Source organism: Marmota marmota, unplaced genomic scaffold, assembly GCF_001458135.2.
Source record: "Marmota marmota marmota unplaced genomic scaffold, marMar, whole genome shotgun sequence".
NCBI classification, from domain to species: Eukaryota; Metazoa; Chordata; class Mammalia; order Rodentia; family Sciuridae; genus Marmota; species Marmota marmota.
In genome coordinates this window covers 7,082,656-7,109,984 of record NW_025999962.1, presented here as the reverse complement: position 1 = coordinate 7,109,984, position 27,329 = coordinate 7,082,656, and the positions used below count along the sequence as shown (strand labels likewise).

Genomic DNA, 27,329 nt, shown 5'->3' with positions numbered 1-27,329 from the left:
GCTTAGAATCTTAAGAAGTGTTCTGTGTGTGTGTATTTCTTCTCGGTTTCCAGTGAAGGTTTTGGCAATAGCCCAAAATCTTGTACATTGGTGATTTAACATCAGCTTCCTGGGCTCATTCACCAGATTGTCTATGTCTCAGCTGGTAACAGCAGTAATTTTCCACAGCAGCCATTCATGATTTCATGCACACTGTTACAGGAAGTGGGAATAGCACAAAGTGTGGTACACACAGAAGAAATAAAGATCCTGTTTCTTTGTCATTGTATATTACACATACACTTGTACAGGAAATGCAGATTGGAACACAAGCCAGGTGGGAGAGGTTAGAACACCAGAGTCAGGCTTCTACCTATATTAATACTCATTGATAACAGTTATTGACTTTTATGAACTTTTTGTCCATTTTGAGTAAAGCGAAATTCCTTACATTTAGTAGGAACTTGCTGACCCCTCCACTTCAGGGCACGACAGAGCCGGGATTCGAACCAGCAGATGTACGGCCCACGAGTCGGGTGCGTTACCGGCCGCGCCACCGACCCGATAACAGTTATTGAATGCCTGATGTTTCACAGGTACTGTAATTGTCACAGTGAGCTGTAGGTATTCTATTTTACATATGTGTAAATTGAGACACAGGAGTTGAGATAATTTACTCACACTGCAACAAAGCCAGGAGCTCTAAACTCCTGGTCTTTCAACTGTGTTGTATTACCTTATCAACAAACATATTCATGTCTTTCTCATTCCTTTTCATTTTAATGGAGTATGAGGGTTGAACCCAGACACTTGGATGCTAGGCAAATGCTGTACCTCTGAACTTTACTCCCAGTCCACTCTTTCTCATTCTTACACACACACACACACACACACACACAACTTTTCCTGTGATCTTCTAAAAATAATTGCCATTTCTCCTACTTTTCCTTTCTAGACTTGTTCTTATACAGCAAACTCTATACCTCTCTCTTCTGTTTACTCCTTAATGCATTGTAGTATGGTTTGCACGCTCAACTCTACTGCAACTGCTCTCATGAACTCCAATCACCCATTGAATATCTACGTGTGTGTCATCTTCTAGGCTTATAAAGATGCTGAGACAGTTTTGTCCCTGAGAGTTTAGGGACTAACAAGGGAGAAAGGGATTTATACATGTTAGTATAATATGTAACTATTGGCTGGGCATTCTTTTTTTTTAATATTTATTTTTTAGTTTTAGGTGGACACAATATCTTTATTTTACATTTTATGTGGTGCTAAGGATTGAACCCAGTACCTCAAGCATGGTAGGTGAGCACTCTACCACTGAGCCACAATTCCAGCCCCTGGGCATTCTTTGTAGTCTTGGGAGTTGGGGAAGGGATACTTTATTGAGAAGGTGCCACTGGGCTGCCAACAAGGAGAAACATTAAATTGCTCTAGAAGTATGCATGTTTAGAAGTATGCATGTCTTTTCGGGAGAAGCTGTCTCTCTCCAGTGAAAGATGACATGGTTGAGAGATAAAGTATAGGTTTTAGAGACTTGACAGGCCTAGGAACTGAGCTAAAATCACTTCTTTGTAATATCTGCTTTCAGTGTAAGCTCTATGAAAGTGGGCCTTTGTCTTCTTCACCTCACCCTTGTCTCCTAGAATAGTGGTAGGTACTTGGTAACTGTTGAATGAATGCTTCACAGGATTGTTGTGCTCAACACATGGTAGATATTAGTAGTACCAGTGGTAGCATAGGACTGAAGTAATGAGGCCAAGTTTTCAGTCTGTTTTATAACTGATCTTTACAGTACTACTGTTTGAATATTACACAGTTAATCAACTCCCCTTCCTTTTGAAAATTTAGGCATTAGGTTGTTTTGGCCTATCTAGCATCTAGTCCAGGTTCTTCTGGGAACAACAGCTCAGTTTTCCTTTGGAAACAGTTCATCCCTGACCACGTGGGTAGTGGGTACGTGACCCACATTAGATCAGCAGTTAGTTAGATGCATTCCTTCTTTAATTTTAATCATAGGTTGAATCTTAGGTTGAATTTTGTCACACAATGACACACAGTTGAAGCTTCTTCATAACCATGTGCTAATTCCTAATATTTAGACACTGGAGCTGCTGTTGCTTTGCTTTTGCATTGGTGGTACAGGTGATTGAATCCTGGGGTGTGCCATTGTATATTATACATACACTTATACAACCCTCGTCCTTTTTGTTTGAGATAGGGTCTCACTATAAGTTGCCAAGGCAAACTTAATTCTTTACCCTCTCAAGTAGCTGGGATTGTAGGTGTGCCACCATACCACATACCCAGCTTGCTGTTTATTTCTGAAGATTTGATTATTTAACTTTTCCTCAATTCTGTGCCCTACCACATAGTCTTTATTACATTTCTATAGTACATAATTTAAGTTACGAAGAGTCAGCTTTTCTGGCTTGCAACTCAGATTCCCTTTACTTACTGTTACATAACAGGAGGTCATGCAACTTTAAATCATTGAAATAACTAGCTAACTTGAACTGAAGAGAAGTCTCAGAGGAGGGTGAAAGCTCTCTTCAAACATAAAGAATGTAGTTCATCAAGTGCCACTGAAAAGACCAAAGAGTGGACACTAGCAAATAGATTTTGGCTCAAGTTAGAGCCAAAGCAGAGCTGTCTGGGAATGGACAGTCTGTCTTGATACATGGAGATATATATTTATATCCACAACAATTATTCAATCCAAGACAAGATGATTGGGAGGAGTAATATGGGTTTAGTAATCTAAAGAGTAGTTGTCCTAGGTGGCCTGTGAAGTTTTACACAATTCTGAGATGATTCTATGATTGAAATTTGAGTCTCTATACTCTAAGACAGAGATCTTTCTAGGACAGAGTCATTTTTGGCTTTTCCCTACTTGTCCACCTTCTTGTACTCCTGTGTCATATTATAAACTAGTCAAACTGTCTCATAGAAAGTTGAAAAAGTCAGCAGTATGAGATGGAGATTATAGTTTATCTGTATGACAATTATAGCTAAATTCCCATTTGGATTAGGAATGGATTCCCCAATAGGGATCAATTAGAGTATATTAAAAGATGACTGATTGGGGAATGTGGAGAAAGAAGCGTTGATTAAAAAAGCAGTTAAGTAGCCAGGTGGGTAGCACATGCCTGTAATCCCAGCAACTCAGGAGGCTGAGGCAAGAGGATCTAAATTCGAGGCCAGCCTCAGCAATTTAGTGAGACCCTGTCTCAGAATAAAAAAATAAAAAAGGACTGGATATGTAGCTCAGTGTTAAAAGTGCCCCTGTATTCAATCCCCTGTATGTAAAATGATGATAATAATAACAGGAGGAGGAAGAGAAGGGCTGGGCTGCTGAGCAAGACGGAGAAGGCTCAATCTCAAGTACCTCCCCCCCAACACGCACACACATACAGAGAAGCATTTAAGTAGAAAAGAAAAACTGATGTGGCCAGCGCCCTAGAGTCATAGGAAAACAGTTTCAAAAACCTGGACTAAGTCAGTAGTTTCTGTTGCTGCAAGGGGCTTAAGGCATCAGGCCACAGAAAGAAATCACTGGAGGCCTTAGGGAGTCCAAGCGGTGAGAGAAGCTGGACCACAAAAGCTTAGTGTGAATTGATTGATGAGGCATGGTGCAGAACTTACACTGCTTTTTAAAATGTCAGTAGAATAGATGAAGAGATAGAAAGATAGGTGGCTTGAGTGAGTCCAGATACAGTTGCTTTGTTTCAATTTAATTAAAGATTCAGGAGATCAGAGGTTATATACACTGGACATGAAGGCAGTGGAGAGGAGGAGACTGGGTACATAAAGGAAGGTACTACAAAGGAGCTGGATTGAAGAGTTAACCTGGGAAGGGAGAAGACCATTCTCAAGAGAGGGAGATGTAAAAAGATTGTGCAGGTTTTTTTGTTGATTTTGGGATTTTTCTGGTTCTGAGGTCAAATCCTGGGCCTTATGCATACTAGGCAAGTGCTCTACCTCTGAACCAAGGTCCTAGCCCAACTGTGCAGTTTTGATTTGTAGAAGAAGGGAATTGAGGGCTTAAGCCAGGGCCTCACACATTCTTGCTCTGCTACTGAGCCACATCCCCAGCCCTTTTTCTTTTTTATTTTGAAACAGGGCTTCACTAAATTGCTGAGGCTGGCCTCATATTTGAGATTTTCCTGCTTCAGCCTTCTGAGTGATTGGGATTATAGGAGTGTGCCACTGTGTCCAGCATGTGGTTTAATTTTAAAAGAAAGAGGAACTATGTTTAGGATCTGTTCCTTTTAAGAGCCCTATGCTCCTTTGTTTATAAATCTTTAAACAAATTTCTCAGTGACCTTTTTTGCTTAAAGCCTCAAGTGTTTTAAGCCCCTCAAAAACTCTCACCTGCTGCTTTTCAGAGCCAGTTGAATGTTGAGTCAGTTAGCTAACCAGTGTTTTGTTTTTACTCCCAAGATGGTTGTTGCTCCTTGATGGTGGGAATGACAGAAGGTCTGTGTAGTTCCCTTTCTTTTGCTTTCCTTATCACCATCCAGATACTGCCAGGATGTAAATATTAAAGAAATGACCCTGGGAGGGACTGAGGTAAGTAATAAGATTATTGTAGATGGTTAAATATCTTGCATGAAGATCTTGTGGGAAAGGGTGTGATTGTGACCCTTAGCAGGTCCTCACAGGAAGACTATTTTCCTGGGCTGCTGAGCAGAAAGGAGAGGCCCATACCTTAGCTTGCTAAATTGTAGGGGAGGTTCTGCTTTTCCGGGTCTGTTTCCACAGTTCATGTTCTACCTTACAGTCATACCTTAATCTTGTTTAAAGGATCACTATCTGTGGTTACAGAGAAAATATTGACTCAGGGAGGGGACAGTAGCCCCAGCTGGGAACCTGGTAGGAGCAGGAGTAGGGCTCATGGGAGAACGTTTGATTATTGGATTTCTTTTGCTCTTATGCTGATTCCAGTTTTGGAGGAAACAGTTCAGAAAATTGAATGGTGAGTCTGTCTGAGTTCACCTAAGGGACACAAATAATGGTGGGAAAAATAAACATGTTTTCAACAAAAACTACTGGGGGAACCAAAGGAGGATCCATTTCTAGAAGTTTAGCATCCTCTAGTTACCCTGCCATAGGATTTGATAGGTTCCAAGTTTCAAGACTTCATTTAGCAGAATGCTCTGAGAAAAAATAGGCAGGTTCAGAATCTGAAAGAAGTACACTGTGTAAGAAAAAAGTCTGAAGCTAGTGTTGGGGTGAGTGAGAGGTACATGTTGAAAGATGAGACTTGCAAGGGTTAGCTATGGCTGCCTGGTCGTGGGGGTTGTTGTAAGTCAGCAAATACACTTTCCTAAAGACAGAGGGAAGGAAAAAAAAAAAACTTTGAAGAGGGGAAGGAAATAATTGGATTGTGAAAGAGTTTCTGTGACTGCAGGGTAGATAGTAGATAGAGCGAGGAGAGCAAGATCAGAGTCAGAGGTCCCAGTTGAGAGATTTATAACAATCATGATGGTGAGAAATTATGTTAGGCCCAACTGATTAGTAGCAACAGGTTGTAAGACAAAAAGGAGGTTGCAAAAGACATTAGAAACCTGGATGTGTTGGCACATGCCTGTAATCCCAGCGAGGCTGAGGGAGGAGGATTGCAAGATGGAGACCACCGTCAGCAATTTAGGAAGGCCCTAAGCAATTTAGTGAGACCCTGCTTTAAAAAGGGCAGGGGGACACTTTTGCTGAGGCTGGCTTTCAATTCACAATCCTACTGCAGTAGCCTACTGAGCCACTGTGCCTGCCCTCTGCCAATTGTTTTTTTAAGCAGGAATGGTATTACAAAAGGTGGGGCAGGGACAGTTCACCAAATGCTTTTGTTGACATGAACACCCTATTTTTTTTATGTAGCAAAAGTGCTTTATGTGTAATTCCCATTCTATTAAATAAGTATTTTCTTAATGTGGACTCTGGAATGGAGATTTAATAAAGTTAATGATTTTTTAAAATAGATTTTATTTATTTATTTATTCATTCATTTGTTTATATGTGGTGCTGAGATTTGAACCCAGTGCCTCACACATGCTAGGCAAGCGCTCGACCACTGAGCCATAATCCCAGCCCAATTTTTAATATTTCAAAAAAAGGGGGGGGGGAATGGAGCTGAGAATGCAGCTTAGTAGTAAAGTGCCCTTGGGTTCAATCCCCAGTACCAAAAAAAAAAAAAAATCTGACCCATTTTGTTTTGCTTTTAAGGTACTGGGGATCAAACTATGTCTTGTGCTTGCTAAACAAGCACTCTACCACCAAACCACACCCCCATTTCTTTCTTTTTTTTTCCTCTCACTTTTTTTTTTTTTTTTGGAAACAGGCTCTCACTAAGTTTAAGTGGCAGAGGCTGGCCTCAAATTTATGATCATCCTGCATCAGCCTGCTGAGGAGCTGACATTATAAGTGTGTGTCACTATGCCCAGCTCTCCATTCTTCTTTGACAGCTGTTCATTATTCCACTGTATAGATGTACTATAATTTATAGTTAAATAAATTATAGTACATCTATATAGTGGAATAATGTCCCCTAACAATGGATATTTAAATTTTCCAGTATTTTCCATCTAATATTTGTTTTCACAAACTAAGCTATAGGGAAGCACCCTGTGTATAGGTCATTTTGCTGAAGTGTAGAGTAAATTTCCAGAAGTGGAAATTGTAGGCCAGAGGGCCTCTATAGGGTTTGATCTAGTTCTGCTTACTAGAGTTCTAAGATAACTATATTATAAGCAGGTCAGTTAGAAGCACTGAGGAACAGGAGCTCTTAACACAAACCAAGGCAGGAAGAATGTCAAAGAAGCCTTCTTGGAAACAATGCTTGAGCTGAGCCTGTTAGTATCAATCAGGTAAAGTGGAGGGTATTACAAGTTGATGGGAGTTGGGGGGTGACAACAGGAGCCAGGCCCAGGACCTGAACAGAGCATCATAAACATGGCGACCTTATAGAAGTCAGGTTCTCTCCATTTATCTGTTAACATCTGCTATGTCAGGTAATGGACCAGGTACTGGATATAGTGCAGATAGACAATTACATGAACAAATTATTATACTATCTTTTTTAAAAAAAATTTTTGTAGTTGTAGATGGACAGCATACCTTTATTTTTTTAATATGGTGCTGAGGATCGAACCCAGTGCCTCACACATGCTAGGCAAGCGCTCTGCCACTGAGCTACAGCCCCAGCCACAACAAATTATACTATCTTATGAAATAGGAAATGATAGGAGAATGTACCATTATTAATTCTATCAGGGAAGGAAGTAGAAGAACATGGAAGTTGGAAGGCTTGTTAAGAGGAGGTCACATCTAAAAAAATTTGAAAGAATGATCAGAGGAGAATTCAGATCATTGATTCTAAGTGTATCCCCTGGACCAAAAGCATCAGCCTCACTTGTAGGAAAGACAGATTCTCAGGTGATTCTCGTGCACTCTGCAGTTTGAGAACTGTCAGATATACCAAGATACTACAAAAAATCAAATGTGCTCGAAAGTGGATGGGCAAAGCAAAATTGTTCTTCTGGAGAAGGGTGTGCAGTAGACCCTTTCCAGAGGAAATTCAGTGAGCAAGCACTCCTGGGTGGCAGTTCACCTGCTTTTATCCCTAACACAGCACTGCCCTTCGCCCTGATTGGAGGAGCTTGGGGCTATAATCTACGTGATTAGCTAATTTAAAAATTGTGTTGGGCAAAGGGAAGTGCTAGAACTAAAATGATTACAGTTGGATCCAGTTAAGTCTAAACACTATGTTCTGAAAATGGATCACTAACTTTCTATTTCTCACAAGCGTCCCCTTTTTCTTTTTATACCTTTTGTTTTCATTTTTATTTTACTCTTCGGTATTGCTATCCGTCCTAGAAACATTAACTTTCTGAGATGAAAATTGACCATGGTAATGAGTTCTCCCCTTTTTAGCAGTTCAGATAACCATCCTGGTGATTAGGAGCACTTGGTAAAGTCCTTTCCAGTTCAGTTGAAGCTTATATTCTTTCCAGATCTTGACTAAAAATCAAGTTGCCAGGCAGGAAGTGATGAATTGCAAACTCTAGAAGGGGAGACTGAGCAGCAGTTTATAATAATCATACCAGGAAAAAAAAAATCTGAGATCTCAAACTGATACAGAACAACCTATGACTCTTTTTTAAAAAATTTATTTATTTTTTATTATCAACAGGCCTTTATTTATTTATGTGCAGTGCTGAGAATCGAACCAAGTGCCTCACACATACTAGGCAAGCGCTCTGCCACAGAGCCCCAATCCCAGCTCTCCTCTTTTTTTTTTAGTTGTTGATGTACCTTTATTTTGTTTTATTTATTTATATGTGGTGCTGAGGATTGAACTCAGTGCCTCACATATGCCATGCATGTGCTCTGCTACTGAACCACACCCCTAGCCCCCAAACCTGTGATTCTTAACAGAACTTTTTTTAAAAAATATATTTATTTTTTAGTTGTAGAAGGACACAGTATATTTATTTTATGTTTATGTGGTGCTGAGGATCAAACCCAGTGCCTCATGCATGCTAGGTGAGTGCTCTACCTCTGAGCCATAACCCCAGCCCTTAACAGAACTTTTTGTGATATTTATCAGGCATTCCTGTATAAAAACCCTTTGGTTATAACCTTCCAGTTTTACTTATTTTCAGGAGGACTGACATAAATCTATATCTCAAGTAAAAGAGCCATTATCTTATCTTTTAATATGCCTGTGTTTTGGTTGTACTCTACTGTCAGGGATTAAGAACAAGTTGGTCAAAATTGACCTCTTTCCTATCTACTGTTAGAATCAGCTGAGATTTTCCAGGGATTCCTCTTGGCTCCTTTAGTTTTTCCTCTATCAGTGTGCCATTTGTCAGGATGGTCAAGGTCTTGCTGACCACAGTTGGCTTCCCTGGGAAGCATCAAGGACATTTCCCTCTCCAGTGACCCTCATCTTTGCAAAGTGTGCACTGCTTGGCTTCCTCTTCTCTAGAGTCCTCTTGATCCCTCAGGTCAGAAGGTCAGGTGATTCACTTGAAGTTGTAGAACACTTAGAACAGTCCCATTATTCCCTGGGTCTTAGCTTACCTTAGAGGGCAAGAGCCAAAATATTGGCTACTCTTTCCTTAGCCCTATAACTTTCTTGCCTTTGGTTTCCAAGTATGGGTTTTGAACATCCAGCAGGTTGGTTTCACCAGTAACTTTAATGTCTAATTTTATAGTTACCCCTTCCATTTAACTGGGGGGTTAGTATTAGTACTGGAATTCAGCCTTATAACCTATTCTGTCCTATAGATGATAGCTTATTATCCCAAATTAACTCATGTTGTTCTGTTAGAAGGAGTACTTCTTCAAAACACTAACAGGCAAAAGTTATAAAGTTCTGTAAGGAAAATAGAAAATGAAATTAATAAGACAAAAAACACATTCAGTGTGTATAATAGTTTTGAATCAAGAAATATAATTTTGGGGCTGGGGTTGTGGCTCAGTGGTAGAGCGCTAGCCTAGCATGCTTGAGGCACTGGTTCGATCCTCAACACCACATAAATGTAAAATAAAGATATTGTGTCTTGGGCTGGGGATGTGGCTCAAGCGGTAGCACGCTCGCCTGGCATGCGTGTGGCCCGGGTTCGATCCTCAGCACCACATACAAACAAAGATGTTGTGTCCGCCGAAAACTAAAAAATAAACATTAAAAAAATTCTCTCTCCTCCCCTCCCTCCCTCCCTCTCTCTCTCTCTCAATTAAAAAAAAAAAGAAATAATTGTGTCTACCTAAAACTTTAAAAAAATAAATATAAAAAAAGAAACATAATTTCCATAATAACCCTAATATATTTTTGGTATCTTATTTTGCCTCCACCAAGACACATGTATTTATCAACTTCATCACATATGAGATCTTTTACAAATCTTTTACTTTCTAACAAAACTCCCTTACAATCTTACATATCTTTTGTAATTTTTCCAAACCTTTACTTAGTTTTCTATTGGTTATTTTGAGATCCTGGGAAACTTTGTTGTTGTTGCTAGGATTTAACCCAGGACACTTAACCACTGAGAGACATCCCCAGCTCTTTTATTTATTTATTGTTTTTAGTTTGAGACAAGGTCTCACCAAGTTGCTTAGGGCCTTGCTAAGTTTCTGGGGCGGTCTTGAACTTGTGATCCTCCTGCCTCAGCCTCCAATGTCTTTGGGATTGTAATATTTCCCATCAAGCCCAGTGAAATCACAGTAATCTTTACAACAAAAATCTACTCTTTGAGCAAAACTTCAAATGAGCTTGAGTCTAGCCTACTTTGGAGCCATCCTAACATGGAGTAGGGTGAAAGGCAGAGACTTTTATCTCAGGTTAGGCAGGGCTCTTGACAAACAATACAATATTGCATCTGAAACATGAATCAAATAAAAACTAAGAGAGCTCCTAACTTTATTTTGTGCAAAAAAAAAAAAAGGTGGCAAAATACTTCTATGTTTTACAATATCAACCTTTGATAATTGTAATCAGGCTCTCCTTATTACCTTCCAAAAATACATTTAAATTCCCATCCCACAAAATTTTATATATAGCAGATTACCTTTATCAGTTACAAAACATTAAATGACAAATACCAACCAAATTTGTTATTTCTATATAAATGTGAAGGAGACTATTGCTACAGATAATTTGGAGAACATCAACTGGATAAAGTGGTCTCCCAAGCTTTACATTTTAAAAGGCTTATATACTTGAAGAACATGAATGCATCTAATATACAAAGAAGCCAGTGTGTCACAGTCACACAGATGTGCTTACATTAACTAAGTTTAAATTTTAAGGTAAGATGTAGAATCCATAGTGTACAGTAACAATAATCACAGGTCTGCATGGATTAGCTGTAGTAGCAAAAATAAAAAGATAGCCTTAAATCTTATAAATTGAGGATACAGTGTTAATGATCAGAAATAGACTTAGCAAAGCAAACAGATAAGAGGGAGATAAAGGGGAGCACTTATTGGTTACCTTGCTAGTAAACCTACATAAAGTTCCATTTTACAAACTTTTACATAACGTTTAGACAAGGATCATACAAATCTGGTTCTCAGATGTATACATATCTCTGGTTACATAAACTTAGGACATCAACTATATTGTAATAACCTAAAATAATAGTTGTTTGTTTAATCAGTTATGAAGTAATAATTTAAAAGACTTTAAAAACAGGTACAAATCCTAATTCCTTTAAGACTTAGTTTCCCTAAGTAATAAGACCTAACAGATACAAGAAAATTATCCTGATAAAAGCAGATCAGTGTTCAGACTTTCTTTCCTATCAGTACATTAAAATTTGAATAATTTTAACTGATGGTGCCAACTATAGTCAATTTAATCATATACACAACCTTTTTGAAATGTACCTTCCATAAACCTTTTGCAACTTAAATATTCTATAACTTGTTTACATCCTTAGTTTTGTCCTCACTTTCATCTTGGACTTTAGCACAAGAATATTACTTTACTATACAAAATACTTTCTCATTCAGAAACATTTCTTTTACCTTCTAATTTCCCATACTGAAATATGTGAATTTTATTTACACAGAAATTTCATCCTAGGAGAGAGATCAGACAATCTGGCATATACAAAAATTGTGCCTTAGGGCCTGGCACTGTGGCACATGTCTGTAATCCCAGCAGCTCAGGAGGCTGAGGCAGGAGGATCACAAGTTCAAAGCCAGCCTTAGCAAAAGTGGGATGCTAAGCAACACAGTGAGACCCTGTCTCTAAATAAAATACAAAAAAGGGCTGGGAACGTAACTCACTGGTTAAATACTCCTGGGTTCAATCCCTGGTACCAAGAAAAAAAAAGTGCGTTTCAGCAGCTGATGGAAGTGGGTCCGTATGACTGGAGTATAGGGTAGATGTGGGGTGGTGAGGAGTATAGAGCTTGGGTGGGGGCTGATAGAACCTCATATTGTTAGAGAATGTGGCCCTTTTTCTGAGGTGCTAGCAAGTTGTTGAGAAATAAGCAGGAGATGCTAGCATCCAATTTGCTTTGGTAGGAGGAAGCAGCTGGAAAGAGTCTGGAGCTTTCTAGGAGAAAGCTCTTGCTAGAGGAAGGTGATAAGCTGTGGCAGGTGTGAGATTGAATAGGACAGTCTGGGCAGAGGTTTACACTTGTATTAAGGACTAGAAGCCAAGGGGAAAACCAGTATTTTTGTACCCATACCTTGAAAAAGTACTCATATACTTTATCCTTCATTTTTAAAAAATGTTTATATCCCATTGAACACTTATTAATTTATTGCCTGGCTTTACCTTTGTTTTGTTAGCATCTAGTGTCCACATTAATCTCTTACTTCAGCCCTTCTCAGATTTCCCAGCTCTGCTGTCCTCTTGCTGTGTGAGTTATTATCAGTAGATTTCAGTGTCCTCTCATATTTTCAGAGAAAACAGTGGTCTTCAGGATCTCTGCAGCTGCCAAAATAGAAATTTTTATGCTTGTGCTACTTACAGACTTTGTTTCCTGGCAGAAAACCACCTGTGTAGCAGTAGCTCTGCTGTGTTGCCTTATGTCAGGGAACACAGGAGGTAGACTGGGCTGTAGGTAAGGAGTGCATGAAGGGCCATATCCCTTTGATGTGTATCAGGCGGCCATAGGAAATAGACTGAACTTTTCCTGGCCCCTTCCATATACTCACAAATATGCACATGAATTTATAGTGACATCTCATCTTTGCATTGTGAACAAAATTTGTCTTACTGGAAATTGTGGGATTGGCAAACTAAGGAGGAAGAGACTTGAAGCAGTCAGAAGATTAGGACCTTTAAGCATGGACTTTTTTTTTTTTTCTTTTTTTTTTTGGTATGGGGGGATTGAACCCAGGAGCACTTAATCACTGACCCACATCCCAGCCCTGTTTTTTTTGTTTTTTTTTTTAAATTTTTCTGACAGGGATACACTAAGATGCTTAGGGCCTTGCTAAGTTACTGAGGCTAGCTTTGAACTTGAGATCCTCCTGCCTCAGCCTCCTGAGCCACTGCGATAACAGGCCTATGCCACCGCACCGTGCTAATTACAAAAAACTCCTTCTGAGTGCCAAAGTTTTTGTTTCTGATACCCCTGAGCCCTGGGGCAGCTGTGCTGCCAGGAGTGGGTAGGTGGGTCGGGGAATGATGTGGCTAACTCTGGATAGCTTTTTCCAACTCCTAGATGGCTGCTTTCAGGCAGATTTCCATAGTGACCAAAGGCAGGAAAAACTGCCCACCCAGGTAGTATTACATCAGGGGCGGCCTTGGGTGAAGTACATACTACATATTCATATATATAGTACATATATGAGTTATTTCTAAATATATATGTATGCATGTATGTGTATGTGTGTGTGTGTATGTATATATATATATGTATATATATATATAATATATATATTATATATATATATATAAACTTAAGAGGTGAATCTTTCAAACTATTTAAAGTATACCCCAAATCTGACCATTTCTCAGTGCCCAAACTGAGCTAAGTCCATATGCATCCACCACCTTCTGTCCCAAGAGAACTCATCAAAACCAAAGTAGATTCAGGTTTACTGAGAATAAATTCCAAAGGCCTATCCTACTTTGAAGTCTCCTGGCCCCTGCTGCCTCTTCCCACTCTTCTCCCCTGAGGCTACCCTGGGCCACTTTAGCCTATTAGATGCCTTTTTGCTGCTTCCACCTGTCAGTGTGCCCTGGACTTGACAGGTTTGCACCTGCTACACCTTCTACCTGGATCCCCTCCCCTCAGCTATGACTTGATCCCTCTCTTCCTTTTGGTCTTTGTTCAGAGGTCATCTTATCCTCAAAGGGCTTTTTCTGACCACTGAATATAAACAGCCCCTGGCTTCTGACTTTACCTTTACCTTGCTTTATTTCCTCTTATGCTGTGCTTTTCCTCATCTGTTTTCTGTTTCTTTCTGGTTCCCTTAGAGCCTGCCTGGTTGGGAGGGCTCAGTCATTGTTTGCTGAATGACTAGTGGGAGGCAGCTGAGGCCAGAAGAGGGAGCAGCAGACAGATATCTATGTTTCAGTCAGGGCACCTCATCGCCACTGTTTCAGGCAACCCCTTTTCCTCTACTTTACTCAGCCCTTCCAGAAGAAAGAAACAACATTTAGGATGTTAGTGAGGAGCAGTCTTTCTCATGATCTCAACTGGAATGTTACATTCAAACATATGACATTGTTTTTGTAGGTTGTCATAGATGAAAATCAGCAATTTATTTATTTCTTTCTCCTTCCTTTCCCCCTCCTCATTCTTCCCTTCTTCCCTTCCTCCATTCCTTTGTCTCTTTCTTTCTCCCTGCCTACCTTCCCTCCCTCCTTCCCACTGTGCTGCTGAGGCTGGCACAGTCTTAATCCTCCTGCCTCAGCCTCCCAAGAAGCTGAGATTATAGGCATGTGCCACCACACCCAGTTTTAATATCAGCAATTTCAAGTGGCTTAGTATAATAGCTTTTAGTATATCATAACGTAGAGGGTCCAGATACTAACAGTAACTTTCTAGAAGTTATTAGGTTGATGAATTGCCTGATAATTAAGTCAGTGTGCTAAGGGCCTTGTTTGCTTTATCTTGCTTAATCCTCGTAACCTTGGTAAGATAGAGATGGTATTATTCCATTTTATGAATAAGAAAACAGATTCAAAGAAGCCAAGTAAACTTAGCCAGGGTTGTAATAAGTGGGGATCGAAAATGTGGGAGGTGGAACTCAGGCCTGACTGGAATTATGGTGCAGAGAACAGGCAGTGAAGTGCTTCTGTATGACACTAATAAGAGTGCTACTGCCACTGCAGTAAGCTCTCCCAGAGCTCTTAGCCAATGGGTGTTTTAACAGCACAGGGTTACATTCCCAGGGCTATCAAGGTGGCGAACCTGGTGGAGACACATGGTGTCTGTGACAGGCACAGTTCTGGGAGTCCTTTGGGAACTGTATACTAGTCTCTTTCTAGGCTTATTTTCTTTTGTATGTGAAACAGATGATATCTATTCCAAAATGTGCTGTGAAGATTAGTGGTACCTGATGAGATTTTTCAAATTTCTACTTCTGTCATTCCCTTTAATATAAAAATATGTAATTCTAGCCAGACACAGTGGTGCACTCCTGTTATGCTAGCAGCTTGGGAGGCTGAGGAAGGAGGATCACAAGTTCAAATCCAGCTTTAGCAATTTAGCAAGGCCCTAAGCAACTCAGTGAGACCCTGTCTCTAAATAAAATATAAAAAAGGGCTGAGGATATGGCTCAGTGGTAAAGGGTTCAATTCCTGGTACAAAAAAAAAAAAAAATTCTCTATTCAATTCAGAATCTGAATCAAATCAAGCCCCGCGGCATGTGTTACACTGAAAGAAGACTAAGCTTTCACTGTTGTCTTCACACAGAGCAAACCAACCTAGGATGGCTGATGCAGTAGGAAAGCAGGCTCTGGCCTCTGGTTCTCAGCAGAGCATGTCTGCAGACAGGAGGCAGCACCCTTCCCTGCCAGGTACCTCTGTGTTGGTCAGGAATTTTCTACTTTGACCTTTAGCTCAAACTTGGCATGATCGGCATGTGTCTAGGGCAATAGTAAACGTTGGTGACTTGTCCTGAGGAACTACAGAATGGTCCTTTGCTCCCAGATTAGCAAAAAATCTTTAATGAGAACTGGAACTTGTTCACATCACATACCTATTTTTTAATTTATGCTCAAGTAAGGATAATGTTTTCTTCCTTGAAGTGGCTGTGTTTCCTTTTTGCTAATGGCTAAATTTTGCTAATTGCCTACCCACCATCAGCATCTCTTCTTTAAAGAAATGTATATTCAAATCTTTTGCCAATTTTTAAATTGGGCTATTTGCCTTTTTATTGTTGAGTTCTTTTTTAAGAAGGACAAAAACGGTCAGGGACAGGGCTTTAGAAATGACAGAAGATATTAAAGTTAGATTGCAGTTTCTAACTTGGCTTCCCAGCTTGTAAGCCTAGTGAAAAATGTGGTTGAACTCAACCTTGTAGTCCCAGCACTTGGACTGGGAGGAGGAGCACTCAAGCAGGGGGGTCACTTGAGCCCAGGTTATGGAGGCCAGCCTGGGGTACATGGCGAAACCTGTCTTTAAAAAAAAATACGGTAAGGTGGACCGCTGGCACAGGAATGTCGAGGGACAACTAGGGGAGGTCTACTCAGGAGATGTGTTGTGTTCTGTTAAATGAGTCCTCAAAGATTTGGGGCTCAGGAAACCTGTTCCAGAGGTTTGGTTGTGGCTGGGCTTTGTTTTCTTTCTTCCTGAAGAAACACTGCTGTGGAAATCCCTATGCCTGGTTCTCCTTCATTAGTGTAATGGGAGCTGGGCCACAAGCTATGAGAACATCAGCTTTGTAGCTTCTTCAAAGTGTATCCCCTTGGGGCTAGGGCTAGGGCTCAGTGATAGAGCGCTCCCCTAGCATGCTTGAGGCATTGAGTTCCATCATCAGCACCACATAAATGTAAAAGATGTGTCCATTTAAAAAAACTAAAAAATAATATTTAGGGGCTGGGGATGTGGCTCAAGCGGTAATGTGCTCGCCTGGCATGCTCGGGGTGCTGGGTTCGATCCTCAGCACCACATAAAAATAAAATAAAGATGTTGTGTCCCCCGAAAACTGAAAAATAAATATTAAAAATTATCTCTAAAAAAAAATAAAAAATAATATATCTCCCCAGCAACACAGGAGGCTCTTTCTTTCAAATCCCCTCTCTCATCCCTTTTGTCCTCTTAAAAAAGGAGTCAACAATAAAGACACATAACCTTATTTATTTATTTATTTTGCATTACTGGGGACTGAACTCAGGGTGCTCAACCAATCGAGCTACATTGCCAGCCTTTTTATTATTATTATTATTATTACTACTACTACTACTACTACTACTACTACTACTACTACTATTATTTGGTACCAGGGATTGAACTCAAGAAGTTCCAGCCCCAGCCCTTTTTATATTTCATTTAACAGTGTCATTAAGTTGCTGAGGCTAGCTTTGCACTGGGATCCTCCTGCCTCAGCTTCTTGAGCTGCTGGGATTACAAGGATGTGCCCCACACCTGGCTATCTTTTTTATTTTTATTTCTATTTCTTTGAGACAGGGTCTCACCAAGTTGCTTAGAACCTCACTATTGCTTAGGCTGGCCTAGAACTTGTGGTCCTCCTGTCTCAGCCTCTCGAGTTGCTAGGATTACAAGCACTTGCCAGCACACCCTGCCAAGTGGCCTGTTTGAGTCAGCTTTTTCTTGCTGCTATGACTAAAAAGTATATTTGGGGGCTCATGGTTTTAGAGGTCTCAGTCCATAGATAGCAGACTCCATTCCTTGGGACTCAAGATGAGGTAGAACAACATGGTGGAAGAGTGTGGTGGAGAGAAGTGGCTCACATGATGATCAGAAAGCACACAGAGACTCCACTAGCCTGATACAAATATGTACCCTAAAGCCACACCCCCAATGCCCACCTCCTCCAGCCACACCCCACCTGCCTTAAATCACCACTCTGTTAATCCCATCAGGTGATTAATTCACTGATTTGGTTAAGACTCTCATAACCCCATCATTTCTCCTCTAAACCTTCTTGCATTGTCTCATGTGAGCTTTTTGGGGACACCTCACATCCAAGCCATAACATAACCTAATTTAAAATTTTAATAGGCAAGGTGTGACTTTTTTCCTTCCTTATGTTGAGCAGTGTGGCAACTCCCCTCTCCACTATACTGGGCCAGTGAAAACTGCATGTGGAGAGGGCTCATCCCCTCCCAGGAAAGGGGGTGCTGTAGAGTGATGGTCCCCTTTGCTATGATGGTGCCTTTTGGTCTCCTAACAGGGCACATGTTTCTGGAGCCCATGAAGCCTGAGGAGCCTTTCATCTCTAAGAGATCAGGATAGTAAACGCCTAAGCCTGGATCCTCAGAAGACCTGCCAGCTCAGCACAATGTCAGGTAGCAGGGCCTGGGCCCTCACCAGGAGCCAGAGAGTGGTACTGACTTCCATTTTCAGAAACAGCCATCTAGATGAAAGAGAAGGGAGGCTTCTGGTTTTGGGCTGTCTGGGACAGATACTATAACTCTTACCTGCTCAGGTCTCCAGTTTTCCTCTTCCCTGTCAATTTCTTTATGAGATGGAGGTTGGGGCATGGAAATGGGGTTTGGTTATGTTGGGGGACATGATGCTGCCTTCTCCCTTCTTCCAGAAGCATGTTCCTTTCTAGGGTGTTCTTCCCATTCCTCCTTCCCCCTCAGTCCTACTCTAGATGGCCCAGTCCCTTTAATGCTGGCACTGCACTCTTGGAGCGGGTGGGGTTTCTGACATGAATTTTGCCTCTGGGTTTTCTTAGTTGTTCTCTCCCTGGTCCTTTTTGTTGTAGGAAGCCACATACCTTCTGCTAGTGGCCCTTTCTCAGCCTTGACTCCAAGCATATGGCCCCAGGAGATCCTGGCCAAGTATACTCAGGTACAGCAGTCAGTGCAGCCAGGCACCCTCCTGCTGTGCTCCTGTGCTGTGGCATGAAGGGACCCACCTCTGCAGGCTGCCCAGGAGTGGGTGGCCAATTTCACAATGTTCACACAGGCTCACAGGGTCACCACCAGAGATGGCATCTTAGTTCTACGTGCCTGTGTGAATCAGTCATTAGGTAGGAGGAAGAGAATTTTGGGACATGGAAATGCATGAAACATATGTTTTGCATTGATCTTATTAACCTTTGAACTCTGAGAACAACAAAGAAAATGCTCGGAGAATTCAGAGCAGGTAGTGACCCCTGTGGGTGAGCGATGACCAGAGAAGCCTTTTTGAAAGGGTGGGTAGCCTTTGATCTGGGTGGAAGTTAGCAGTTAGCCACGTGGGTGGCATCTTTTGGAAACTGGCCCCAGGCTGGGGGATAGACAACTTGTCCCTGTTCCTGGTTCTAGAAGGAAGAGTCAGCAGAGCAGCCAGAGTTCTGCTACGATGAGTTTGGTTTTCGGGTGGACAAAGAAGGTAAGATGGAGCCCCCTAGGTGTTCTTGCTGATGTCCTTGTGTCCACAGCACATGACCTCTGAGCCCCTTTTGTCACCCGTTCCAGTAAGACTCAAGAACAGAAGCACATATGAGAGTGCTACTGTTATAACTATATGGAGACCTCTGATTTTTTTTTCCTTTCTACATTTTTTAATTGGTGCATCATATTTGTACATATTAATGGGATTTGTTTTTACATATTTGTGTGTTGCATAAAATTTAACAGAGACCTCTGTTTGTTTGTTTGTTTAAATACTGATCTTGCTAGGTACAGTGGTGTTCATCTGTAATCCCAGCTACCACTAATCCTAGCAGGATGCGAGTTCTTGGCCATCCAGGGCAATTTAGTGGGACCCTCCTCAAAATATAAAGTAAAAAGGGATGTGATAGCTGGGCGCTATGGCGCACACCTGTAATCCCAGCAGCTTGGGAGGCTGAGGCAGGAGAATTGCAAGTTCAAAGCCAGCCTCAACAACAGTGAGACGCTAAGCAACTCAGTGAGACCCTGACTCTAAATGAAATACAAAATAGGGCTGGGGATGTGGCTCAGTGGTTGAGTGCCTCTGGGATGTGGCTCAGAGGTTAAGTGCCCCTGAGTTCAATCCCTGGTACCAAAAAAAAAAAAAAAAACGGGGAGGATGGGATATAGCTTAGTGGCAGAGCATCCCTGGGTTCAATCCCCAATACCCCCCCAAGAAATATATTGATCTTCACCTGATAATAAAAACAATTATGTTTATTGTAGAGAATTTGGGAAATACAGTAACTTATAAAGATTAAAACAAAATTAGCTCCTGATCCTATAGTCTGAAGATCACTACTGACATCTTAGTGCCTTCCTCCCTAGCTGTGCTATGTGCATCCTTATATACTTTTCATAACTAAGATTGCATTGCATGCACATCATGTCATGAGCAGTTCCTGTATCAGTTAAGACCTTTTTAAAAGCATATTTTTCAGGCTGGGGTTGTAGCTCAGTTGTGGAGCACTTGCCTAGCATGTGTGAAGCACTGGGTTCAATTCTCAGACCATATAAATAAAGTAAAGGTCCATTGACAACTTAAAAAAAAAAAAAGAAAAAAGCATGTTTTTCAATAGTGCTTCCATATCCAATTATAATGAATTTAATATAATATTCTTGTAGCCATGTTTCTGTAGGTGGGTCCCTGGGTTGGGTGCCCTTGCAGGCTGTTGGGAGGGCCATATGCCAGAACCTGTCAGCAGTCCAGAACTATGACTGGAGCATGTCATTTGGCTGAGGCAGTCATCTTTAGGTCACTCATTTCCAGTTCTGACATGTTTTGCTTGATCATCTGATGAACAGTTGGAAATTAAAAGCTGAAGTTGAGAGGGACACAGGGAACTTTCCGTTATAACAGAAATCCTCTGAATCTTGATGGATCACTGGATTCAAAGTCATAGTGTGCATCACTATGCTAGAATAATGTTTAGAACTAATTTGTTTTTTGATACTCCTCAAAAGGTGTACTTAAGATTTGTGTATCTTTTTATATGTCAAGTTGTCACGGTTAACATTTTGAGGACTGTGCCAAGGACATGACTTAAAATGGATGAGGAGGCAGCTCTCAGTGGGGCTCGCGGTACAGAGGTTTCTGGGTGGCTGCAGGAGACCCTCATGCAGCAAGTATTTCACAAAGTGGAGGGTGGCTTATGCCCCTTCCCAGCTGTGTCTCTAGTACCTCAACAAAAGTGGTCTTGACCACATGGAGGTCCCGTTCTGGTGGAAGACGGGTAGTAAGCAAGCAGACACATAGCTGCTAGGGTGAGAGCCACAAGGGTGAGTCTGGGGATAGCAAAGAGGGGAGTTGATTTTGTCAAGGTTTCTGAGAGGGGGAGACACATGCAAAGACTAGGAGGAGGCGAGGGAGCAAGTTTCTCTGGGGAAAGTCAGTAACAGGCACAAAAGCCCCAAGGTTGGAGTGAGTTTGGTCGGGGACAGCAAGAGGGCCCATGTCATAGAGTGGAATGAGCAAGAGAAAAGTGGCAGGAGGTGAGGTCAGTTGGAACCTGGAAGGCTTTTGGCTTTGTCTGAGACATGTCAGGAGCAGCCACATAATCTGATGTGTCCTGGAAGGGCCACTGTGACTGCTATGGGGCTGGCAAGACAGCCACTGCTGTGACTCAAAGGACTGTGACATGGTCTGGACCTTAGGGGTGGTAAGAAAAGGGCAGATCCTTCCATTTTTGCAGTGGATTGAATATCTGGATATTGAATATCTGGTTGGGTCTGGAGGAGGAGGAGCCAAAGGTGACCTGGAGGTTCAGGCCTGAGCCTATGGAGTAGTAGTTTCTAGACTTGGGCAGCTTTGGGCAGAGAGTGAGAGCTCAGGTTTGCTCACAGCCAGGAGGGCTGTGCAATGGAACTCCTAGGAAAGGCGCTGGCAGAGAGTCTGGGTTTCAGGGAGCCTCCTCGGCCTGGAGACAGCCCCTAGCCCTGTCAGGAGGGTGGCTGTTGGGAGCATGTAGTAAGGAGCATGCTTTCCTCCCTCCTCTGCCCTCTCCTGGTGGAAGGTGCTGAACCTGGATCCAGCCCCCTGATTGGGGCTTCTCTGGTGGAAGACCCCCCGCAGAGGCTTCGGTGGCAGGCCCACCTGGAGTTCACCCACAATCATGACGTGGGGGACCTCACCTGGGACAAGATTGCAGTCTCCTTGCCCCGCTCTGAGAAGCTCCGCTCCCTGGTGCTGGCTGGCATTCCACATGGCATGAGACCCCAGGTGAGAGAGCCACAGGGAGTCACAAAGGGTTCAGAGCCTCTGACCGGGTGTCACAAAAAAGACTGAGTGCTCCTGTGGCACCTTCCCTCAGCTGTGGATGCGGCTCTCTGGGGCCTTGCAGAAGAAGAGGAACTCCGAGTTGTCCTACCGTGAGATCGTGAAGAACAGCTCTAATGATGAGACTGTTGCTGCCAAACAGGTAATGTGGGAAGGTCGAGGGACAGGCAGGAGGAGCTGCCTGCAGACCATGTGGAGGGAGGGAGGTGTCACCTGGGTTCCTGGAGCACGCCCTCACTGGTCTCCTTGGCAAGGACAGCAGTGCTGTCACCTACACACATGACCCTGGAGGAAACTTGCTGTCTCCTAGGTCCTTTGTAGGCTGTAGGGAGAATTGTCCCAGAGGTCCCCAGTGTGTGGAAGGACTTGGAGGAGATGGGGTCCACATTAGGAATGGTGGGGATTTTAAACACACCCCCAGGCCACAGGCTTTTTCAGTAGGTCTGGCATGAAGTTTCCAGGTGACTATGATACAGTTGGCGCCACATTTCCTGGGATCTGATCCTGAAGGGAGGAGGGGAAACTCCCCACTGTGGACCTCAGGCTACAGCTGTGTCTCACAGGGTCATCTTGTGGGGTTGTCGTGGGTACCTGACAGATCGAGAAAGATTTGTTGCGCACCATGCCCAGCAATGCCTGCTTTGCCAACGTGAACAGCATCGGGGTGCCCCGTCTGCGCAGAGTCCTGCGAGCACTGGCCTGGCTCTACCCAGAAATTGGCTACTGCCAGGGCACAGGCATGGTAAGCACAGCCCCAGGAGGGCTAGTGGGGCTAGGGCTTGTACCCAAGGGTCTCTCCAGGCCCCCTAATAGGATATGTGATGACAGTCCCCAAGGAAGGCCAGGACAGTTGCTTCTGCTGTTAAAACAGAGCCCTGGGGACCTGAAATAAGGCAGGCTCCTCCACAGCCTGAGAAGGAATGTCTCCGGGAGTGTTCCCAAAAGGCTTTTCTTGACTAGTCTCCCCAGAGGGAATTCCTGACCTTACTCACATGGAGACTTGGGTAGAAGTCCCTTGTCCCTCTTCCCTGGCCAGGTGGCTGCCTGCCTCCTGCTGTTCCTGGAGGAGGAGGATGCATTCTGGATGATGTGTGCCATCATTGAGGACCTGCTCCCTGCCTCCTACTTCAGCACCACCTTGTTGGGTGTTCAGACTGACCAGCGAGTCCTGCGCCATCTCATTGTCCAGTACCTGCCTCGTTTGGACAAGCTGCTCCAGGAACACGACATTGGTAAGGCCTGGCAGCTCTCTTCCTCTCTAGCCTTCAGGTCCTGGGACGCTGGAGCTCTGAGGCCTCTGGACATAGGCAAATGGCCCAGCCATGGACATAGGAACATGCAGTCTATGTCCTCGTTCCGTGGTATTCTCTGATCCCTTCCCCTCTGCCCTCTCACTACTCTTTGGGAAGTGTCTTGCATAGGCTGCCCCAAGTGGGCTGTCCTTGTTGTCCCCAGCCCTGTTGGCTCTGGTATCTGTTGCAGAGCTGTCCCTGATCACGCTGCATTGGTTCCTCACGGCCTTTGCCAGCGTGGTGCACATCAAGCTGCTGCTGCGCATCTGGGACCTGTTTTTCTACGAGGGCTCCCTGGTGCTGTTCCAGACCACGCTGGGCATGCTGCGCCTCAAGGTGCTCCCAGGCCTCCGTCTCCAGGCCAAGAAGGGGGCGTGTGTCAGGCACAGAGGCCATGGTGCCCTCCTCTGGGTGGATGTGGTGGGCTCCAGGCTCTGAGCCCAAAGTTGGTGGGCACAGGGGACATCCCCTTCCCTCCATTTCTGCACCAACCCAAGCTGCAGCAGGAGTGGCCCAGCCCTGGTCCCTGCTGAGGCCCCTGATTGTGGGTGGCTAGAGGATCTCCTTGGGCCCTGCAGAACCAGCCCCTACCCTATTAGCCATGCCAGAGGACCTAAGTCTCCAAGGACAGTGCCAGATGCAAGACCCCTCCCCTCTTTGTCCTCATGTGGTCTAGGAGGAAGAACTGATCCAGTCCGAGAACTCTGCCTCCATCTTCAACACACTGTCAGACATCCCATCACAGATTGGAGATGCAGAGCTGCTCCTGGGGGAGGCCATGCGACTGGCCGGCTCCCTCACTGATGTGGCTGTGGAGACCCAACGCCGCAAGCATTTGGCCTACCTCATTGCAGACCAGGGCCAGCTCCTGGGAACTGGCACTGCTGCCAACCTCTCTCAGGTGCATTAAGCAAGCACAGGCTCAGCCCACAGCAGGTGGTCCTCAAAGCCAGAGTGAGAAGGGCTGTGGGGAGCAGACTGGCCCTTCCCTGCTGTGCTATCCTCTATCCCTGACCCCAGCTCAGCACCCAGGGCCCAGCATAGCCCAGTCAGACCACTGCTAGAGGATGACACAACCCTCCTCCATGTTGTGCATCCTGCCACTCTGAGCCTGGCCTGGTTTGGGAGGGGCACAGGCCTGCCCTGAACACATCAGAGCTGGCCACAGGCCATTTCAGAGGAGTTAGTACTAGTAAAATACTGAGGGTCAGCATCCCCTCTGTGATGGGGGCTGGCCCTGCTGACCCCCTCTTCCTGCCTGTAGGTTGTTCGGCGTAGGACCCAGCGGAGGAAGTCGGCCATCACCTCCCTGCTCTTTGGTGAGCACTGCAGGCAGCACCCTCACATAGGATTGTGGATTTGCGCTTCCTCTCCTGGGACCTGGGCAGGGGCGGTCACTGGAACTCTCTGCCTTCTAGGGGAGGATGACCTGGAGGCCCTCAAGGCCAAAAACATCAAGCAGACAGAACTGGTGGCTGACCTCCGAGAGGCCATCCTGCGCGTGGCACGCCATTTCCAGTGCATAGACCCCAAAAACTGCAGTGTGGTGAGTGACAGCTCCCCAGGCCAGACTCTGGGGCTCTTCTTCCCCAGCCTGGTCCTGACACTGAAGCTTCCCCACCATGGTGGGCCTTCCATGCATCCTATTTCTGTCCTTTCTTGCAGGAGCTGACCCCAGACTACAGCATGGAGAGCCACCAGCGGGACCATGAGAACTATGTGGCATGTTCACGCAGTCACCGGCGTCGAGCAAAGGCCCTGCTAGACTTTGAACGACACGATGATGATGAGCTGGGCTTCCGCAGGAATGACATCATCACGGTGTGTATGGGGGGGCTCAGCACACCCCGCCACCGACTCCCTGCCTTGCCCCTTCCCTGCCGAGAGGTTCCGCTCTGTAAATACTGGGTCTTGGCCAGACCTATGTGCTGGGGACATGAGATGTGTGTGCATGGTGTGGGCTGAGCCCTGTCCCCTCTCTGTGTGTAGATCGTGTCTCAGAAGGACGAGCACTGCTGGGTGGGAGAGCTCAACGGCCTGAGAGGTGAGGCCCACATCTAGCCGCAGCCTGTCCTCCACTGTGCTGCCTGGCCCAAGGTCCCTGGCCGCCCTACCCTGCCCGCAGATTCCTCATGGCCTATAGGGAGAGCTATATCCTTAGCCCTGGGGAAGGGTCAGAACAGCCACTGGCTGCCCCTCACCGGAACCTCTTCTCCCGTAGGCTGGTTCCCAGCCAAGTTTGTGGAAGTCCTAGACGAACGGAGCAAAGAGGTAAGAGACAGACAGGGTAAGGCTGCTCCTGCCCCAACCCTGGGGACAGCAGGGGTGTGGCCTGAGCGAGTCCTGGCTTGTGGCAGTGGCCACAGGACAGGGAAAAGGGTGGCTGGCAGCAAGTGTGGGTCTGAGCTTCTCAGACACATTCTCCCCATCAGTACTCCATTGCGGGGGATGATTCAGTGACGGAGGGGGTCACAGACCTTGTGCGAGGGACCCTGTGCCCAGCCCTCAAGGCCTTGTTTGAACATGGACTGAAGAGGCCATCCTTGCTCGGGGGTGCTTGCCACCCCTGGCTATTCATTGAGGAGGTGAGTCGCTGCTGGTCCCCTACCCACATGGTGCCCATCCCATGCTCTGCTTGCCCTAGGGGTGGGCAGAGGAACTTTCAGGGTGGAGGTGTGTGCTCAGTTGGACCCTGTGGCTCTCACTAGCCCTTCCCGTCCCCACAGGCAGCAGGCCGGGAGGTGGAGAGAGACTTTGACTCGGTGTATTCCCGCCTGGTACTCTGTAAGACTTACAGGTAATGGGTGCTGCCTGGCATCCTCCTTCCTGTGTGGGAGGGCGGGGGTGACCCAGAGCCCAGAGCAACAAGGCAGTGCTGGATTTTGGTCCCCTCAGATTGGACGAGGATGGCAAAGTCCTGACCCCAGAGGAGCTGCTCTACCGGGTGAGTGTGGCCACTCTGCCAGCCTGAGACATCTCGGTGGCTGGCAGGATGCTCCAGTAACAGCTGCCCCCTCTCAGGCTGTGCAGTCTGTGAACGTGACCCACGATGCGGCACACGCACAAATGGATGTCAAGCTCCGCTCACTGATCTGCGTGGGGCTCAAGTAAGTGGAGAGAAGTGGGCAGGAAAGGGACCTTCAAAGGGGACCCCCAAAGAATAGAGAGGCATCCTCAGGGCATCTGGCACTTTGAGTTCTGGCCTCCCTGAGTGTGTGCAGGAGCTGAGAAGGGGAGCAGGTTGGGGGAGTCTTCAGGGGGCCATGGCCTTGCCTCCTGCTCCTCCCAGCCTTGTCACCCAGTGAGCAGGTGCTGCACCTGTGGCTGGAGGTGCTCTGCTCCAGCCTACCCACTGTGGAGAAGTGGTATCAGCCCTGGTCCTTCCTGCGCAGCCCTGGCTGGGTCCAGATCAAGTGCGAGCTCCGGTGAGACTGGCTCGACAGATGGCGCGCCCTGTAGACCCCTTGGATTTGGGGTGGGAGGTGGGCAAGATGGTCCAGGGTGATGAGAGCCTCCCACCCCCACCCCCTAGGGTCCTCTGCTGTTTTGCCTTCAGCCTGTCCCAGGACTGGGAGCTCCCTGCAAAGAGAGAGGTGGGTGGTGTGTGGCTGGTCCCTAGCCCTATTTTCCCCAGGAGGGCTGGGGCCCGGGGCCTGTGCTGGGGGAGCACCCCCAGGGGTTCTGGGCATGGCTGGGGTCCAGGGGAGACCTCTGAGTGCATCAGCTCTGGGGATTGCCCTGGCCCGGCCCCCATCTGATAGGCTCTTCTGTACCTGTACACAGGAAGAGAGGCAGCCACTCAAGGAGGGTGTTCAGGACATGCTGGTGAAGCACCACCTTTTCAGCTGGGACATAGATGGGTGATGCTTCTGCAGCCGCCCTCTCAGGCCCAGGCCTCCCCCAGCCACCCAGGCAGGCCCCTCCTTCAAACAGGAAGAGATATCACCTGCTAAGCTGTGGGGTCCAGGGAAGGAGAAAACTCCAGAGCCATGTCTGGGCCCATGACCAGGGTTCAGGGTTTCTTACTACAGGTTCCCACTGTTGGTAGGAGGAGGGTGCCCAGCTCAGCCTTTCCCTCCCAGGGCCCTAAGGAAGCCCTGGCCAGCTGCACAGTTCATATTAACCAAAAACCTTATGAGGTGGTGGTGAGCTGCATCTGTTGTCTTTGCTCAGGAAGCGGGGGTGTTTAATGGCAGATAAAGACCCCCTTGACCTCTGGTTTTGTTTGTAAATAAACAACTCTTTAAGAAAA

At 45.2% G+C, this 27,329-nt stretch overlaps 1 protein-coding gene across 5 annotated transcripts; it reads left to right on the top strand.

Annotated features, from left to right (window-relative positions):
• Positions 1–27,329, top strand: Sgsm3 (small G protein signaling modulator 3). 5 transcript variants are annotated; one of them, XM_048803104.1, is made up of 23 exons: positions 2–575; positions 15,375–15,478; positions 17,818–17,932; positions 18,358–18,443; positions 18,902–18,968; positions 21,523–21,728; positions 21,820–21,927; positions 22,384–22,527; positions 22,822–23,017; positions 23,268–23,413; positions 23,754–23,978; positions 24,342–24,396; positions 24,496–24,623; positions 24,743–24,898; positions 25,067–25,121; positions 25,299–25,348; positions 25,510–25,662; positions 25,786–25,874; positions 25,973–26,021; positions 26,099–26,184; positions 26,380–26,502; positions 26,610–26,670; positions 26,861–27,329. In XM_048803104.1, exons 3-23 carry the CDS (start codon positions 17,926–17,928, stop codon positions 26,939–26,941), a joined length of 2,271 nt encoding a protein of 756 aa, XP_048659061.1. In that variant the 5' UTR covers positions 2–575; positions 15,375–15,478; positions 17,818–17,925; the 3' UTR covers positions 26,942–27,329. The 5 variants fall into 5 exon arrangements, 4 of the variants coding, with proteins under 4 accessions (XP_048659061.1, XP_048659062.1, XP_015357373.1 ...); XM_015501887.2 differs by having other exon boundaries at positions 9–575; positions 25,804–25,874; XR_007347585.1 differs by lacking the exon at positions 26,861–27,329 and having other exon boundaries at positions 1–575; positions 26,367–26,502; positions 26,610–26,671.

Excerpts from the sequence above, each read along its gene's own strand:
- Sgsm3 (XM_048803105.1), top strand. Across the intron at positions 23,979-24,341 it reads CTGCTGCCAACCTCTCTCAG|GTTGTTCGGCGTAGGACCCA; the intron begins GTGCATTAAGCA and ends TCCTGCCTGTAG. Across the intron at positions 26,671-26,860 it reads AGCTCCCTGCAAAGAGAGAG|GAAGAGAGGCAGCCACTCAA; the intron begins GTGGGTGGTGTG and ends ACCTGTACACAG.